We start from the raw sequence: 19,036 nt of genomic DNA, 5'->3' as shown, positions 1-19,036 counted from the left end.
CAATGAATATTTTTGCTACTTTTTATCATGCAGCTGTATCACACCTCAATTTAAATGTAGTACTCATCAATTTACAACATTTTCTTTCATGAAAACAATTATTACATTTAACCCCAAGAGAAATAAGAACATGACATTAATCTCACATACAAATATTATTTAAAAGGAGAGAATGTCTAGATCAAAACTAGGTAGTTTATAAAGTCTTTAGAATCCCTAAAATGATAGACTTTAGCCAGAGGCCTAGGTTGTTTAATTGATGTTTTGTGTCCTCAGGAATAGTAAAATTTGTAGCTATCTTTGAGTGGATGTTTCTCCAGTTTATTTTATCATGGGGTGTTGCTCCTCCAAAGATGGACAGAAGCAGAGAGAAAAGAAAGAGAGGAAGACTTCCAGTTGTGCTATCACACATCCATTTTGTTCTCTCTCCGTCCTCAAGCTGTTATCTAAAATACAGTTCCTTTCTGTATTCCCAAGTCTGGCTTTGTTTTCATTTGTTTCTCGATTTGTTAATCTGTGTGAGAATAGAAACAAAACACTATGAATGCTGAAGTTCATAAACAAATGTAGAAAGTGCTGCAAAAACTCAGCAGATTTGGCAGTATCTGTGGAGAGAAAAACAGAGTTAACTAGTTCTGGAGAAGTGTCGTTGGATACAATACTTTAATTCTAATCTGTGACTTTCATCCCAATATATTACACACCTCCAGGATTGTGTCAACCAAGCAGGAGATACAAATCTAAGTGACAGGGGTTTCAGTCATTTTGATGACATGTAAATTTCAGTTTGCTCTCGTTCTTTATTAATGGTTTCATAAACTGCTTCATTTTTTGTCAAGTGATCACTGTGGCTATCTGAAGTTGGTGGGCTTTTTTAAAAACCATTTTAATCCATGAAAATCGTGGATGATAAAAGACAGTCTATTTTTTGCAAAGTCCTAAAAATGGGCTCTGAAAGGATGCAAGAAGTAAATCTGGAAGTTGCAGTCTCTCTGAGAGAGGCTCAATACTCAAACCATGCTGCTGTATCTGTCTCTGGGTACAAAGTTAAAAATCACACAACACCAGGTTATAGTCCAACAGGTTTAATTGGAAGCACACTAGCTTTCGGAGCGACGCTCCTTCATCAGGTCTCTGGGTAGTTAGGGTTCAGGAAAAGCCCTGGGAGCCATCAATGGTTCAATTTTATAGTTTTTGCCTACTTGATTAACCTGTCTATATTCCTCTGCACAGTCTTTGAGCCATCCTTACATTTGCGTTTCCACTTATGTACATTCATTTTCCTAGACATTATCTCCTACTAAATTGTCAGTGAACTGGCAGAACAGGAGATCTGGAGATTCACATATATTTTGGCGAAATCTTAAATTGACAGTTGACTTAGAATTAACCAAAACATTCTTGGCAATTTCATTTACATTCCACATTTCATTGACCATCATTATTAAATTTAATTTCTGTTTCAACTGAGTTTATAAAATGGAAAATTGTAACACACGTTAGTAATTCAGCCACCTAATCTTATTTACTTGGCTGCCCTGACCGTAGTACTATATTGCCAGAAGGGGAAGTTAACTTGACTGTTCAGTAATTATGATTATCAAGTAAAAATCAGTTCCAACATAATCTCACCATTCAGGGCAACTTGAATGACAGAAACTTTGGAAAGTTTAATGTTTCTAATTTTCTCTTCCACATGACCCTCAAAATCCATGCAATACATTAGGTGGTCCTGCAATTCATAATTATGAAAGGAGACTGAGCAGAGTGTTTGCTTTATAACTTGGTTCAGACCTAAATTTTGAGTTTGGCTTTACTGATATGATTCAATCTTCATCCATCACAAGACATCACACAGACATTGTAAACTGCAATGCCACAGCTGTCAAAATTCCATACAGGGTCATATAAAATCTTTATCTTTTAAAATCATCTTGTGAAAAAGGTAATAAATACTGAGGCAAGCATATGTATTTCCAAGGGGCTGTTAATGTCATTTGGTAATAATTTACCACTGTTCTGCCTTGAAGAAGCTCTGTTGAATAAGCAGTCAGCTGTCAGCGTCGCAAAATTTCTGGTGTGGATTAATATATCAGACTTTATATGGAATGATTTCTATAACTGTTTATAACAAATCATCTTTTTGGTTAAATTGTGGTGACAGCAATATATCTAATAGAGTCTAAACATATCGATGAAAGTGTAAAAGCTCTTTTGGAGACACTGTCCAAGTAAAAAATATGTAATAAATACTTTTTCACAGAAAAAAATGTTGTATGATGAGGTTTAATCAAATGTAGCTGAAATTTTAAGAGCTAATATTTGCTTTACTAATCAAAAGTGATAATTAGCTATTTATAAAAACAAAGTATCAGGAATAGTTACCTAGATTGCATGAGTTGAGGTAGAAAGTATCCTTTAAATGGTAATGCTTGTGGGTGGCACGGTGGCTCAGCAGTTTGCACTGCTGCCGCACAGTGCCAGGAACCCAGGTTCGATTCCGGCCTCAGGTGATTATCTGTGTGGAGTTTGCACATTCTCCCTGTGTCTGCATCGGTTTCCTCTGGGTGCTCTGGTTTCTTCCCATAGTCTGAAGATGTGCAGGTTAGGAGAATTGGTTACACTAAATTGCCCCCACACTGCTCAGGGATGTGTAGGTTAGGTGCATTAGTCAGGGTTGATGTAAAGTAATAGGGTAGGAAATGAGTCTGCGTGGGTTATAGTTTGGTGTGGACTTGTTGGGCAAAAGGGCCTATCTCCACACTGTAGGGATTCTTTAAAAGCCTGCATTTTTATTATTTTTCTTCTTCTATGTTGACAGTCCCAGGGACTGAGGATTTCTTTCTTCCACTAAATAAAAACTGAAAGAACTACGAATGCTCTAAATCTGAAACAAAAACTGAAGTTGCTGGAAAAGCTCAGCAGGTCTGGCAGCATGTGTGAAGAGGAATCAGAGTTAATGTTTTTGGTCTGATGACCCTCTCTCAGAATTGATGGTAGCTAGGAAAATGTCAGTTTATATGCAGAAGATAGGAGAGGGGAGGGGGTAAGGAATAAATGATAGGCTAGGATAGAACGCAAAGAGAAAGATGAGTAGTTGGACAGACGAAGGAGTAGATAGCGATCTGGCTAGGAGAGTGAATAGCTATTAATGGCTAACAGTAGGTAATGTTAATGGCAGATTGTGATAACAAAGCCTGGTGTGTGGGGTAGGGGGCTAGGACAGGGGGGAGTTCAGGCCCTAAAATTATTGAAATCTATATTGAGTCCGGAGGGGTGCAGGGTCCCCAAGTGGAAAATGAGGTGGTGTTCTTCCAGTTTGTGTTGAGGTTCGCTGGAACACGGCAGCAAACCTGAAATAGAGATGACGGCCAGGGAACAGAGTGGTGTGTTAAAGTGGCAGGCAATTGGAAACTCAGGGTCATTTTTGCAGATGTTGTGCAAAATGGTCACCCAATCTACGCTTCAATTCCCCTATGTAGAGGAGACCATATTGTGAGCAGCAAATGCAGTAGACTAGATTGTGTGAAGTGCAGGTAAAGAGATGCTTCACCTGAAAGGTGTGTTTGGGCCCTTGGATACTGAGGAGGGAGGTGGTAAATGGGCAGGTGTTACACCTTTGGCAGTTGCAGGGGAAGGTGTCATGGGATTGTGAGGGGGTGTTGGGAGTGAACGAAAATGGACCAGGGTGCTCTAGGGGGAATGGTCCCTGCGATTTGTGGACAAAGGTTCCAGCAAAGCCCAGCATGAACTGGAAGAACAACACCTCATTTCCTGCTTGTGGACCCTGCAGCCATTAAGACTCAATATCGAGTTCAATAATTTTACGGCCTGAACTTTCCCATGTCCTTGGCCTTGGTATACAGAGCACTTATTGTTATCCACTAACAGACTCTATGAACAGCTATTCACCCTCCTAATCAGATTGTTGTCCATTCTTTTGTCTGCCAACTGCTCTTCTCTCTCTTTGGGCTCTATCCCCACCTATCGTTTATTCCTTATCCCCTCCCCCACTCTAGCTTCTGCACATAAACCAATATTTTCCTAGCTACCATTAGTTCAGAGAAAGGATCACCAGACCTGAAGTGTTATATCTGATTTCTCTTCACAGAAGCTGCCAGATCTGCTGAGCTTTTCTGGCAACTTCTGTTTTTGTTTCTATCTTTCACACCTGTTTTCTGGCTCCTGTACTGACTAATCTGTCCAATGCTGGATCAACAAGCCCTGCAACAGGTGGGGCAGGTGATGTGTGCTGAAGCTGATAGGTGGAACGCTTTTGTAAGCTCCTTCTGCTATTTGTGTTTGGTCTCTACGTGGACCTATTGGAGATGCTCAGAAGGATTGCTCCTTCGCGGTTGCGTCTTCTCCAAATTGAGTGACCTTGGGCTAGGTGATGGTGATATTGCATTTACTCAGGGAGACTTTGAGGACATCCTTAAAGTGATTCTTCTGCTGACCTAGTAACTGGTTGTAGTGACAAATTTTAGAACAGAGAGCTTGTAAATCTTCTAGGAAGTCTTATATCAGGCATGCCCAATGCAGCTGATTGACTATAACCAGTGCCTCATTGCTGAGGAAGTTGGCTTGAGAACGAACACTGACAATGGAACCTATCCTGCCAACAAATTTGCAGAAGTGTAGCTGCTAATATTTCTCAAATTATTTGAGATATCTACTGTATACTATCTATTTCTCTGATGTATACAAGGGGGTTGGTAACACTACTTCTGTGTAGACCTTAAGCTTAGTTTTCTGGAACACAAAAGTCTGAAGTAACAGTTGTAAGAATGTCGGACTGATTTTGGGCTGCTATCATGTTGGGTGTGCAATGTACAAACACTCGCAATTTAGGACTAAATGAACATTCTATTTTTAAGAATGAGATCATTCGTTTACTGCCTTTCAGTAATAGATCTGAGGCAGTAATCTGGAGAAAGCATTGGCTGAATCTTACATAGAATTGACACTTCAAAACAATCAGTTGTCTGGTTAACCCAACTGGACCAGCATGCCCAGCACTGGTGCCAACTTTAAATTGCATTTTGCACTCAGACAGGTACCATCAGGCAGGAGCTGTTCTGCATGTTTCCAGATACTGGCCCCAGATAGGCAGACAAGGGAGACTTGGTGCTCCACTTTGGATTCAGGGACCTGGCAGTCCTGGTGGATGGGATACAGAAGAGACAGGACATCTGTAACCTGTAGGACTAGCAGTGGAGGCCATGACATTAGACCATGCCAACATGGTCCAAGGTTGTGACCTAGGTCAGTGGAGTTTGTGGTGTCTGGAGATACGTACAGCAATGTAGGAAGAAGATCAATGACTTTCTCCAGTTGACCAGTATAACTTAATGGTAAGGTCCTAGGGAGTGTTGCTGAACAAAGAGACCTTGGAGTGCAGGTTCATAACTCCTTGAAAGTGGAGTCACATGTAGATAGGATAGTGAAAAAGGTGTTTGGTATGCTTTCTTTTATTGGTCAGAGTATTGAGTACAGGAGTTGGGAGGTCATGTTGAGGCTGTACAGGACATTGGTTAGGCTACTGTTGGAATATTGCATGCAATTCTGGTCTCCTTCCTATCAGAAAGATGTTGTGAAACTTGAAAGGGTTCAGAAAAGATTTATAAGGCTGTTGCCAGAGTTGGAGGATTTGCGCTATAGGAGGAAGCTAAACAGGGTGGGGCTGTTTTCCCTGGAGAGTCGGAGGTTGAGGGGTGACCTTATAGAGGTTTACAAAATTGAGGGGCATAGATAGGATAAATAGACAAATTCTTTTCTCTGGGTTCGGGGAGTCCAGAACTAGAGGGTATAGGTTTAGGGTGAGAGTGGAAAGATATAAAAGAGACCTAAGGGGCAAAGCATCCAAGGAACAGGAGAATCGACGTTTCGGGCATAAGCCCTTCTTCAGGAAGGGCTTGGAGGGATATGGGCCGGGTACTGGCAGGTGGGACTAGATTGGGTTAGGATATCTGGTCGGCGTGGATGGGTTGGACTGAAGGGTCTGTTTCCATGCTGTACATCTCTATGACTCTATAACTGACACCATTTTTCTTCTGATACTTCACACTCCCTCTACATTTACCACTGTACCCATGTCCCATCAAAGCTCATGCTTTTCACCCTCCCTGTCGTTTACAACATCTTGCCCACTTGCTATCATTCACCTCTACTTTGACAGCGCTAACCCTGCCGGACCTCTGTGCTGCCAACTCGCTTGAATACTTCATCCCTTGAATGGAAAGTCATAGCTGTGCTACGCAATTTCATCCTTCCTGGTGAAGGGCTTATGCCTGAAATGTTGATTCTCCTGCTCCTCGGATGTTGCCTGACTGGCTGTGCTTTTCCAGCACCACATTCTCGACTCTGATTTCCAGCATCTGCAGTCCTCACTTTCTCCTACCCTTTTTGAAAAGAGGATCTTACAACTGCCAGTATCGAAGCTCCTTGACCTACTGTGCCGGGAGACTCTCTGAGTGAAGGCTATCAGACTCTATGACACGACTGAGGCCTGCTAACAATCATTACCAGCTTCCTGGCTTTGAATCTGCTCTAAATGGCACAACAATAGAGCAGTACTGAGAGTGTGGTATCTCAGGCTGAGTTGCAAGGCACAAAAAGGCAAGACAGAGATGCTGTAAGCATTCAGGTAGGCTCAAAGTGAATGAGTGCTGAGAGAACAAGTGAGCGGCCTGAGCCCCTGAATGCAAAGTATCCTTGCAACAGCACTACCATGATATTAGCCAATGCAGCCTGAGGTTCAGCACTGAAATGCAGATGCATAGATCTATAAGTGATTCAGAGATAGGCCACCAGAGATTTTAGACAGTGGGACATGTCTGCTGCCAATATCGGTGGAGTGAGGTTCACGTAGCTGGTGCCCATTGAGGTCAGCCCTGAGATGTTAATGCATGATGTCCTACATGGAGATCCTTAGGAGCATGTGTTGAGCTGAGGTGGCCGGGTACCTGCTCTGATTTCCATATCAAGTGTTCTAGGCATCCAGTTTACTTGCAGTGGATCGACCATAGAAAGCTGCATATTAATGAGGTGAGATCTGCAGTGATTAAGGTCCTTAAGAAACAATAACCCCGCCTCAATTGACAACTTGCCACTGCCTGGTAGGAATTTCATCTTGATGCTTGGAACCTCACTAAAAGATAGAGCAAGTCATTCCCGATGTTGAGAGAGGCCTAGCTGATTTGACACGTGCTTCTGCCACATTTCTTGCCATAACTGACATCATTCCAGTCCTGAAAGTTCCACTCCATGTGTTTACTGTCCCAAATAATGTAATGATTTAAAGCAACAACTGACTCCAATGCCTACACCAAACTTTCCATGACCAAGAATGGAATAATTATATGAAGATCATTTTACATCATAATCTCAGTGCATCAGCTACAATAGTATAAAATGTTCCAGTTTCACCCCTTATACCCTATAGTTGCTCTAAAGAGATGCAGTATGCAATTAAATGTGCTGTAAATGCACCATCTCTTTGAACTGAATTGTATAACCCAAATTTCTTTCAACACAGAAATATAATAGACCAAAGATTCACAGAAAATTCAAAATGTTTGTACAGTATTGTCATTGCTAGAATAAAATATTAGGCAAAATGCTGTATAAAACTTCAACTCAATAATTATGCTGAAGGCAAGAAAAAATATATCCATTAAAAATTATGAATTGACATTCAAATCTGATCCAAAGATTCACAAAATGATACTGAAGTCAGAGCTCTCATTTTACAAAGATCAATATCAATAATTTCCTTCCATTTCCTCCCTTCATATTGAAGTCCTAAAGATAAGTTTATGAATCAGAAAAAGCTAAGATGAGCAAGCATCACAGGAAATTAATACCAAGATAATATATCTCATGATACTAGCACTTTTTCTGAATACTTCAGAAGGACAAAGCTGAATTTGTTCTTTTCTGTTTTACTCTTATAATTAGAAATTTGATGCAACACCCTATCCCCAGCCTCACTTTACCCGCTAAAACCATGATCATCTTTCCTACAGCATTCCAGTCAGATTTCTGCCCTTGCTATTGTATCTAAAATGGCTTATATCAAAGTCACATTTGACATCCTGTGTGATTGTGCCAAAGGTAATCCATTCCTCCTTATTCTGCTGGATCTTCATGCAGCCTTTAACAATGTTGCCTCTCCTATCCACTTCCAGTGCTTCCTCACTGTCATCCACCTGTGCTCACATGGTTCCACACTTCTCTGTCCAAGTGTAACCAAGGAATTGTCTGAAATCCCTGCGCCTTGTATTCTGCACCATTACCTCTTGCATCCCCCATTAGAGATCAATTTCTTACATCTTCCTATTCCTCACCTACATGCTACCCTTTGACATCATCCAAGAATACATGGTCAGTTTCCACAACTTTGTCAGTTTCTTTTGATGACACCCAGCTCCAAATCATCATCACACCCCTCTCGACTTCCCATTGTGTTCAGATTTTCAGACTGCTTGTTTTTTGACATTCAGTACTAGATGAGCACAAATTTCCTTGAATGAAAGGTTAAGCTAATCAAAGCCTTTGTCTTTGATCATCTCAACAAATTTTATACATTTTAATCCAACCCACCCCTCATTCCTGATGCTGTACTGGAAGGCTGGTATTTAAAACCTGAGATGAGATGCCAACCATATTCCTGCCATCACTAAAACAATCTATTTCCACTTTCATAACATCACCTTGTTCCACCTCTTCCCAAGGCTTAAATCTTCATCCAGGTTTTTATTCACTATTCCAAAGCATATCTGGCCTATATTCAACCCTACAGGTCTTTACTGTCATGTCCTGGTTACCCATCATCTCTGTAATCACTGACCTATAATGGCTACCAGTTAAGCAATGCCTTGATTTTAACATTCTCAACTTTGTTTTCAAATCCTATACGGCCCTGTCTGTTCAATCTTCTCTTTAATCTTCTCTGCCCCTACAACCATTTCAGATATCTCTACTCCTCCAATTCTGGGCTCTTCAGTACCTTCGATTTCGATTGCTTCATCAATGGTGTTCAAGAATTTAGTTGCCAACATGCTAAGCTCTAGCATACCAGTCCTATTATCCTTAACCATCTTCCTCTTAAGATGTTCCCCATTTACATGTTTGACCAAGGTCATGTGCACTAATCTCTCCTTATGTAACTTGGTTCCACATTTTAATTAATTCGTTTTACCAAATTAAAGATATATTGTAAAAACCAGTTGTCATTATTTGTCACTTATATATCTTGACGCATTTCTAGATCATAAACAGATGTAGTGAGCCCTTGCATGTAGGACTCATTATTGAATTTTTTTTAGTTCATGGATTGTCAAGGCCACTATTCATGGCACCCCAACTGCCTTACAGAAGATGATGGCAAACTGCCTTCTTGAACTGCTACAGTCAATGAATTATACATCTTCAGTGTAATTTGATAGGGAGGTCCAGGATTTTGACATAAGAATAAAAGGTTGATGCCAATATAATTCCAAGTCAGGATGATATGCAACTTGGAGGGAAACTTGAAGGTGATATTTCCTGCATCTACTGTTCTGTGTTTTTTTCTAAATTGTAATGGTCCAGGGTTTGGAAGGTGCTGTTGAAGAAATGTTGGCAATTTGATGCAGTACATCTTGTGAATGGTATTCACTGTTGTGACAATGCTGTTACTTTAAAAAGGTTATTTTATCCTTGGATTTTTTTTCAAGAGAGGTCATAAAGGCAGAGGTACCGAAATGTCTATTTAACAATGGCAGGCGTGGCCAGTCCTCCCGTTTCAGGTTGATTTGTTGTCACAGTGAGAAGCTGCTGCAGTTCAGAGAGAGGTTCCAAGCTTCAGCAGATGATTCCTAGCTGAATTTTCTCTCTGAAATCTCTCCTTCCTGTAAGATCCTGTATTTGAATTTACCTTCTGCCAAGGAGTGTGTTTAGGGATGTTACAAGAATTGGAACAGCTCCTTAGTTGAGTTGCTGTTGTCGAGTCAGTTAAGTTTTCTAATAGTAAAGTTATTCTAAATTTCCTTTTCTTTTGTTTGTGTTTCAACTGTAGTGTTTAAATAAATTGTTTTGCTCAAAACCGAGTGGTTTGACCAGATGCACCACACCTGGAATATCCACTTAACAACTATCTTTAAAATAAGAAAATGTTAGAGTCGAGGCTACCTTCTTAAAGTATTTTGATGCGGTCTGGTCTGGTCCATAACACTCTTGCTACTGTGCATCTGAGGCTGAAGGAGTGAAGGACTGATTTAACCCAAACTTAAGCTTCTTGTGTGTTGTTGAGCTGCAGTCATCCTGCCAAGTGGATAGGATTGTATTTCTTTAGACTCTTGACTTGGTGGCTTGTAGATGGAGGACAGGCTTACAGAATCAGGAGGTGATTTAGTCATCACAGAATTTCCAACCTTTGATCTACTTTTGTAGCATAGTATATATGTGACTGCTGAAAATGTGTTGCTGGAAAAGCGCAGCAGGTCAGGCAGCATCCAAGGAGCAGGAGAATCCACGCAAGAATGCAGAAGGGCTCATGCCCAAAACATGGATTCTCCTGCTCCTTGGATGCTGCCTGACCTGCTGCCAGCAACACATTTTCAGCTCTGATCTCCAGCATCTGCAGTCCTCACTTTCTCCTCCTATATATGTGACTGGTCCACTTCAGCTTTTGGTCAATAGCAACCCCTAGCATGTTGATATTAGTGGGATAGTTAATGATGGTACTGCAAAGGGGAGATTGTTCGGTTCTCTCTTGTTGGAAATGGTCATTGCCTGGCACTTTTATGGCATGAATTTGCTACCTAAGCCTGGATGTTGTCCTTGTTTCGCTGTATGCTGGCATGGACAACTTCAGCCTTTGACAAGTTGCTAATGTGCTGACCATGTCTGAAGACCAGGACCAAGTGAAAGATTGTTTAGTTTTTGTTAGTTGGGGGATGGAAACATGGCAGGGAGGAGGGGATGTTGTGGGGGTGGGCGTGGAGGGCACCTTGATTTGCAGCAGCCATCTCCCAAAGCCCCTGCCCACGCTATCAATGCCCTTAACTGCTCAAGATTGGGGCAAATGGAGCCTCCTCCCATCCAGCAAGAGGGCCATGTTCCTCCTGGGTTGGAGCAATAAAGCTGGTGGTAGGTTGAGGCCCTTAAGTGGTTGTTAATTGGCAATAGTCTTTATTGCTGCTCAGAATATCAGTGCTGAGATGGCGGGAAGGGGCTAGGTTCTCTTTGATGCAAATCCACCAGATTTCTGCCCTTCTCACCACCTTCCAAACCACTTCCAGGGGAGAAAAGTCCCATCTACTGCCTTTGGGAGTAATATATACAGGACCTCCTTGATTAGTAGACTCTCTTCTGCAAGTACTTCCGGTGGTATCTTCATACATGATGTCAGAATCTCAGGATATATCTTTGTTTTGCACCCTGTTCTTATGCACCTTTTGCTCAACTGCATAGGAGCATTGATATTCGTAAGAAAAAATTCCAAAGTCATTCTGGTTATAAATTCTATAGAAATAACAAAAACCACCTTTCAATCCTGAATACTATGGTATTTTACAAGTCAGTTCCAGACTTTTGGAAGTCCGTAAGAATACTGTAGTCAGCATTTTCTAATACTTGTGAAGTTTTCTCAGCTTTGGGACAATAACACTGGACCAAACACTCTTTTATACAGAAGGTACATATAATTCATTACAATTAACAGATGTCATGATTACAAGTTAATTTATAAAAACCATTGGCAGCTTATTACATTTTTAAAATGCTATTAAAACTGCATAGGGTCAAGTGTGACAAAATTAGCTGACTCAGGAAATATTTTGCATTATAATCATGTATTTGATTTTAAATTTGCAAATGGAAATCCTGACTACTTGACATGAAATTGAGATTCTTGTATGAACGTGCTGGGAGGCACATGAGCTGGATAAGAAGAACAACTTGCTGTTGTGGTTGTGCCTCTGCCAAATCAGACTGTTGAATTTTAATGATCCTTTCTGCCTTAAAATTGTAGCCTTGACCTTGATACTCCTTTAGGCTGAATGAAAGAATTTTTATCACTTCTTGGAGAAAACTCCAAAGAAGCAACTAACCTTCACCCTGCCTCCCATTAGTACTTGTAATGTTACCAGCCAAAGACAAATATGATTACAGTTGCAGAATGCCAGATAGGTCTTCACAAAGCCAAGTAAAGTTTCACTTTGTGCATTCAACCATATCATTGTTTTCACATGATTTGTACCTTCCTCAACCATAATGTACAATCAATGCAGCACTCTAAAGTCTGTAACCTGCCACTGGTTTAAATTACAAGTTTTATAGAGTTTAAACTCCATTGCAACAAACTTTATTCATTCACACATTCTAGAAAAACTGGCTTGTGTGCTGCCTTCAAAGCAACCATTCAGAAATCTGGCCTTTTGCTGCCCTATCAGTCTTCTTTCAATCATTACCAAAATGATGGAAGGAGTCATTGACCATGCTGTCAAGCAAAACTTGCAGGAAATAATCTGCTCACTGATGCTCAGTTTGGGTTCCGCCAGGGCCACTGAACTCCTGACCTATTACAGTCTTGAACAAAAGATCTGAATTTTCCAGAAGTGAGGTGACAGTGACTATCGTTGACATTGAGGTTGGATGTGACTGAACATGGTAACAAGGATCCCTAGCAAAACTGGAGTCTGTGGGAATTGGGAAAAAACACTCCACTGATTGGAGCCATATCTAACACAAAAGAAGATTGACTTCAAAAATCATGACAATCTTCTCAGTCCCAGGACGTTGCTGCAAGATTCGTAAGGTCAGAGTTGGAATAGTTACTGATAATTAAGTATGTTCAGCAAATTTTGGCTCCTCAGATCACTGAAGCAGTCCCTGTCCAAATGTAGAAAAACTGGACTGGCCATATAAATACTGGGCTATTTATACACAAGCAGGTTAGAAGCTATGAATTATGTGCCATGTAACGCATCTGCTAACTCACCAAAGTCTGTTTACCTTCTACAAGGCACATGTTGGGAATGTGTTGACATGATCTCTACTTAGATGGATGAGTGCAGCTCCAACAACACTCAAGAAATTTGAAACCATCCAAAACAAAGCTGCTGCTTACTTGATTGGCACCCATCCCTATTGATATATAGTGGCAGATTCCCATTGATCTTTCAGAAACATCTTCTAAACCTGCAACCTACTCCCTGGAAGGACAAGAACACACATGCATGCAAACACCATCAGCTGCAAGATCTACTCCAAGCTGCTTAACTATCAAAAGTCATGGTTTCCAACACTAGTGGGTTATGCAATCATAGAGTCATACAATTGTGCAGAACAGAAAGAGCCCCATTAAGTCTGTGTTGGCTCTTTCATAAAACAATCCAGTTAGAGTCAAGCCCCTGTTTTCCCCAAATATCTCTGCAACTTTTCCACCTTTTAAGTGAAACAATGGCCTGAACTGAGACAACAAGCAGTCACCAGATTCTATATCCTAGAGAGATCATATCATATTATCATGTCAAAATAAGTTTTTGTTCATGGTCAATAGTGCACAGATTTGCAGATAGATGATGTAGATTGAAGTATTGTTTCTGAGCTTCCAGAGGTAAATATTTTCTAGTCAAGTCACTTCAAACAATAATGTTTGCAGATCCAATTAAAACCATTCTTGATGCATCAAGAGTCTCCTCTCGTTATTTGGCTGTATGGGTTCTATGCAACTTTAAGCAGTCTCAATTTCTTATGGGTGATGGGGCTACAGTACAAAGTGGCTGCTAAATTGACAGCCATTGTTTGAAAAACAATAGTGTTCAATATGGGGAAAGTGAAAAGACTGATCTGGGTGAGAGGGAACTTTGACAATTAAAAGCTTTGTCCTTTCCCAATTTTAGTCCTTGTTTCCTTCATAAAATTTCCCCGTCATTATCTTTCAATTGTATTTCGTTGCTCCTGTTGCATAACCACCTTGATATGCCCTCCATGAACATTAGTTTATTGTTGAAGCTGTTACTTTTAATTTGCGCCCATGCAGATTGTAACAGTGAAAGAAATGAACTCTCATGGGTTTTGTGTACCTTTGGCCTTTGCAGGAGACTGCAGTTTGTAATAATGAAATGCTGACATAGCTTTCAAATCATGACTGGAGAAAACTATCTTCTCCCCAGTCCCCAAAATAGGATTGAATTCAAAACTGTTTTTTTCTATTTCAAAATATTCAGAAGATGAATAAAATTGAATTTTTCTTTGCTTTCATATAAACTAAGTTTCCTAACTTTTATTCTCCTTTATTTAAAGGAACCTGGGAAAATCAGGACTTCGAGTATCTTGCTTAGGACTTGGTAAGTAAAGATATTTAGCAATACAATGACATTGTAATAAAATGGGTTTTGCAAGACAGACTTGCTGGTACAGAGCCTTGGTTATGGTGAGTGTGAGGCAGAGAGTCTGGTTGGTGTGTTATTTTCAACCTGCTCTCTGATCTCATCAGGATCAATACCAATGCTGACATCTCCTAAATTTACTACTTGTACAACTTTTTCATACATATACCACACTATGAACATGAAATATATAAACTCATACTTTTAAATTGCTGTTATACTGTAATCTTGGCAAAGTGCATTTGGCAACACACTGATTGAAAAGTGGCAGCATACCAACAGTATTTGGTCAAGAGTTGCCACATTGGAATTCAAAAGGCTAAGCAGTGTGTCTCCCCCAAGTGGTTATTCTTCACTGGTGACACAAGCCAGTATCAAAATATATTTTCAAATGATGTGCAAGCTGATCAAAGGGTGGTATGGTGGCACCCTTTAGTACTTTAGATGGAGCAGTTTTTGTCCAATGTGTGTTGGTCAGAGTATTGATACAGGAGTTGGGAAGTCATGTTGCGGTTGCACAGGACATTGGTTACGCCTCTTTTGGAATATTATGTTTAATTCTGGTCTCCTTATCGGAAGGATGTTGTGAAACTTGAAAGGGTTCAGGAAGGATCTACAAGGATGTTGCCAGGGTTAGAGGATTTGAGCTACAGGGAGAGGTTGAATAGGCTGGTGCTGTTTTCCCTGGAGTGTCAGAGGCTGAGGGGTGACCTTATAGAGATTTTTAAAATCATGAGGGGCATGGATAGGATGAATAGACAAAGTCTTTTCCCTGAGGTTGGGGAGTCCAGAACTAGAGGGCATAGGTTTAGGGTGGGAGGGGAAAGATATAAAAGAGACATAAGGGGCAACTTCTTCACATAGAGGGTGGGATTGCAACATTTAAAAGGCATTTGGATGGGTATGTGAGTCGGAAGGATTTGGAGGGATATGGGCCGGGTGCTGGCAGGTGGGACTAGATTGGGTTGGGATTATTGGTCCGCATGGACGAGTTGGACTGAAGGGTCTGTTTCCATGCTATATATGTCTGTGACTCTGTGACTCTAATAGAAATTTTGTTCATTGCATTATCCTGCTTTAGACTATGCAATTTCGCACAGAGGATTACACCATATTTCCTCCATGTTCTGTACATCAGCTGTTGACTACCTTAAGCAACTGGGTCAGTATGGAAGCTGATGTTGGTCACAACAATAACACGGATTTTGTAGTACTAATGATCGTGATAATATTGGTGCTGACCATCATTGCTCCACTGAAACTAATACTACTTTTGAAGTTTGACCATGTAGCGTTCAATGTGGAAATCCAAAAGTTTCTCTATGTTTTTATATTACTTCATGCAATCTGCAATCTATTAGAAATTACTAAACTTATGAGAGCATCCCCTATTACATTGCAATATTGTGGTTAAAAACCACTATATAACTACACCTTACTAATGAGCAGTAACTAGGTAAATAAATGGTGGATATAGCCATACTAGATGAAAAACTTCTCTGTACTTAGAATATTTGTTTTTCCATTTTGATTATAAATTTCACATTTTCAGCAGAATGATTAATTGAGTAAATACAAAGCTTCACTTGCAGCTGATATATTTGATCCATGTCTTTTTCCGTTCTGATACGGTGTTGCTTGGCCAGCTCATCAGGCAATAGCAGGCACATGGCAGTTAGGATCTCTGAAGAGTTGATGGTGTGCTGTGTTTATTCTGATGGGCCAGACAGGAAACTTCACTAGTGGTGTGCTCTACAATACAATTCACAGAAGAGTGTGTGATTCTCTTGGCCATGGAGATGATGGTGCCCATCACTTTGTAGATGTAGATGCATTAACTCCTTTTTTGACCTGCTCAGTCTCTTGTTGGCCAAGGTTTCTTGGCATTGTTATTGGGAGCTGTTCACTCGTCCTCAGCCACTTTGAACTCCATTCCAGAAATAGAAATTACATTAATCAAACATTTTATCATCCACCCAAAGCATTATCATGTGCACTGGATAATCCACGTCATGTGCTCAAGCTCAATTATGATATTTCACCTTCTGCTTTAATCATGTATATTTATCATCGTAATAGGAACTCTGACCTAGCAGGAAGAACGTGTAGTAATTTTGACTATTCATTTTGACCATTCCTCAATGCCAGAAAATAATGATGTGAAAGAGATTCTGGCAGCCTTACTTTTAAATACAAGTGGACATAATATTCTTTCGAGTTATTGCTTCAGAATAATGGAATATAACTCCTATTAGTATCATCTACAGAAAATAACTCATTGCCTAAACACAAACTTCTGCGTTTTTCATTAATATTTAAAATTCTTTAAACTTCTGACTGTATTTCGGTCCATTATATAGTCCCCAAAAACAGTAAAACAACTGTACAATGTACTAAGGTATGATAGGTTACTCATTTACCATATGCAGAAAAAATGTTCGTATTAACACTAGAGAGGTCATTGCCTCAAGGCATTGGTGCTCAGCAGCTCTGCAGTTGATTCTTAGAGCCTGTAGCAGCAGCATGGCCACCTCAATTATTTTACAGTTGCCTGCAGCAGTATTATAATGACACAGAACTTCGATACTGGGCATGGACCATAATCATCATCTAGAGTGGATGGTGAAAATCAGTATAACAGAAATTAGAATTAATAGGAGATTTTTTTTTTGTTCAACCATTATCTATCAATCATTTTCACTACAACGCTTTTAATGGCAGTTGGAACCCATGAGGCTAAAAATCAGCTTGTGCAGATTTTTGGACAGGAGTTGCAATGGTTAAAATATACAACACGCCTTTTCAATAAAACATATATTTAAATTAAAAAAAAATACAACAAGCCTGAACCCATGCAAATCAAGATAGCAACCATGAAGGTTTCATGCTACAATCATACAGATGAAGATACATTGGCACTTACAGTTAGCACACTACTTCGAGTCCTCCAAGCTGCCTATGGTCTCTGTACATAGCAGGGACCCCTGACAGTCCTGTTTTCTGATCATATGGTAGAGCCTGCCTACTTTCTTAAATGCAAGCTGTATCTTAAAGGCAACATGCACAAGCAATATTGCTGCAATATAAATTATTGCAAATTAAACAGTGGGGTAGACAGAGGTATACACAATGATAGATGTAGCACTGGAAGCATTAGAGATAAGCAGGAGGTGAGAAACTCAGGGATTGCATCTTCACAGAATAACTCCAACTAATCACATCCACAGATTTTTTGTACTGTTCAATTCATGATCCCTATATTTATCCAGGAGCATTCTGTGACAATTGGGTCTCACAGCTAACATGCAGAAACTCCACCACACCCATACATACTTAACAATGTCACCAACCTTGCACCCACCTCTCATTGCATTCACATTACCCCCACTCATGCTTCCTTGATGGGATGGTATACAGAATATCTCTGATGGGCATGCACACTGAGTGCATTGGCCAACCTACCAGATTGTCACTGTCAAAGTGCGTGGACTAAGCTGACCACTGCTTGACAGAGGGTATCACTCAGAAGTTGCCCTATTTGCAGCCTCTATTCCTACTTTCTCTTTGTTGTGTTATACTCCCAGAGGCATTGCCTCTGCTAGTCCCATGTATCACAGTCTTGGTGTGGAAAGTGCTTCTGGCCTCTTCTATAATAAAGCAGCAACTCACTGCTAAATCCAGGAACTCACCAAAATACCTTGCAAAGTGCTGTAGAAAATCTCCAGATAGTTTGCAATAGAAAAAAAAAACTAAATCAGCATGGGCTGAATTTTCCCATTTGCGGTGACAGTGTGGTGGCAAGTGAGTTTCATGACATCCAGTCTGCCATGGTCCAGGGTATGGAGGGATATTTTAGACAATAGACAATAGGTGCAGGAGTAGGCCATTCTACCCTTCGAGCCTGCACAGCCATTCAATGTGATCATGGCTGATCATCCTTAATCAGTATCCTGTTCCTGCCTTATCTCCATAACCCTTGATTCCACTATCCTTGATCGTATCATCTGCAAATTTACTGACCTACCCTTCGACTTCCTCTTCCAAGTCATTAATAAAAATTACAAACAGCAGAGGACCCAGAACTGATCCCTGTGGAACTCCACTTGGAAATGGGCTCCAGGCTGAATATTTACCATCTACCACCACTCTCTGACTTCGACCGGTTAGCCAGTTTTCTGGCCAAATTTCCCTCTGTCCCATGCCTCCTGACTTTCCGCATGAGCCTGCCATGGGGAACCTTATCAAATGCCTTACTAAAATCCATGTACACTACATCCACTGCTCTACCCTCATCCACATGCTTGGTCACCTCCTCAAAGAATTCAATAAGACTTGTAAGGCAAAACCTACCCTCACAAATCCATGCTGGCTGTCCCTAATCAAGCAGTGTCTTTCCAGATACTCTCAAATCCTATCCCTCAGTACCTTTTCCATTACTTTGCCTACCACCGAAGTAAGACTAACTGGCCTGTAATTATCGGGGTTATCTCTATTCCCTTTTTTGAACAGGGGCATAACATTCGCCACTCTCCAATCCCCTAGTACCACCCCCGTTGACAGTGAAGACGAAAAGATCATTGCCGATGGCTCTGCAATTTCCTCTCTTGCTTCCCACATAATCCTAGGATATATCCCGTCAGGCCCGGGGGACTTGTCTA

The 19,036-nt window shown here is 40.6% G+C and overlaps 1 protein-coding gene across 1 annotated transcript in view; it reads left to right on the top strand.

Moving 5' to 3' along the window:
• Positions 1-19,036, top strand: part of LOC122556375 (voltage-gated potassium channel subunit beta-1) — a 227,576-nt gene that overhangs the window by 92,663 nt on the left and 115,877 nt on the right. Inside the window, exon 2 of the mRNA XM_043703010.1 lies at positions 14,293-14,336. Within this exon, the coding sequence (XP_043558945.1) occupies positions 14,293-14,336 (44 nt within the window). The remainder of the gene's footprint in view (positions 1-14,292; positions 14,337-19,036) is intronic.

This window comes from Chiloscyllium plagiosum, chromosome 13, assembly GCF_004010195.1.
Source record: "Chiloscyllium plagiosum isolate BGI_BamShark_2017 chromosome 13, ASM401019v2, whole genome shotgun sequence".
NCBI classification, from domain to species: Eukaryota; Metazoa; Chordata; class Chondrichthyes; order Orectolobiformes; family Hemiscylliidae; genus Chiloscyllium; species Chiloscyllium plagiosum.
Note: the sequence above shows the minus strand (reverse complement) of the source record. Positions and strands in the feature narration are given on the sequence as shown.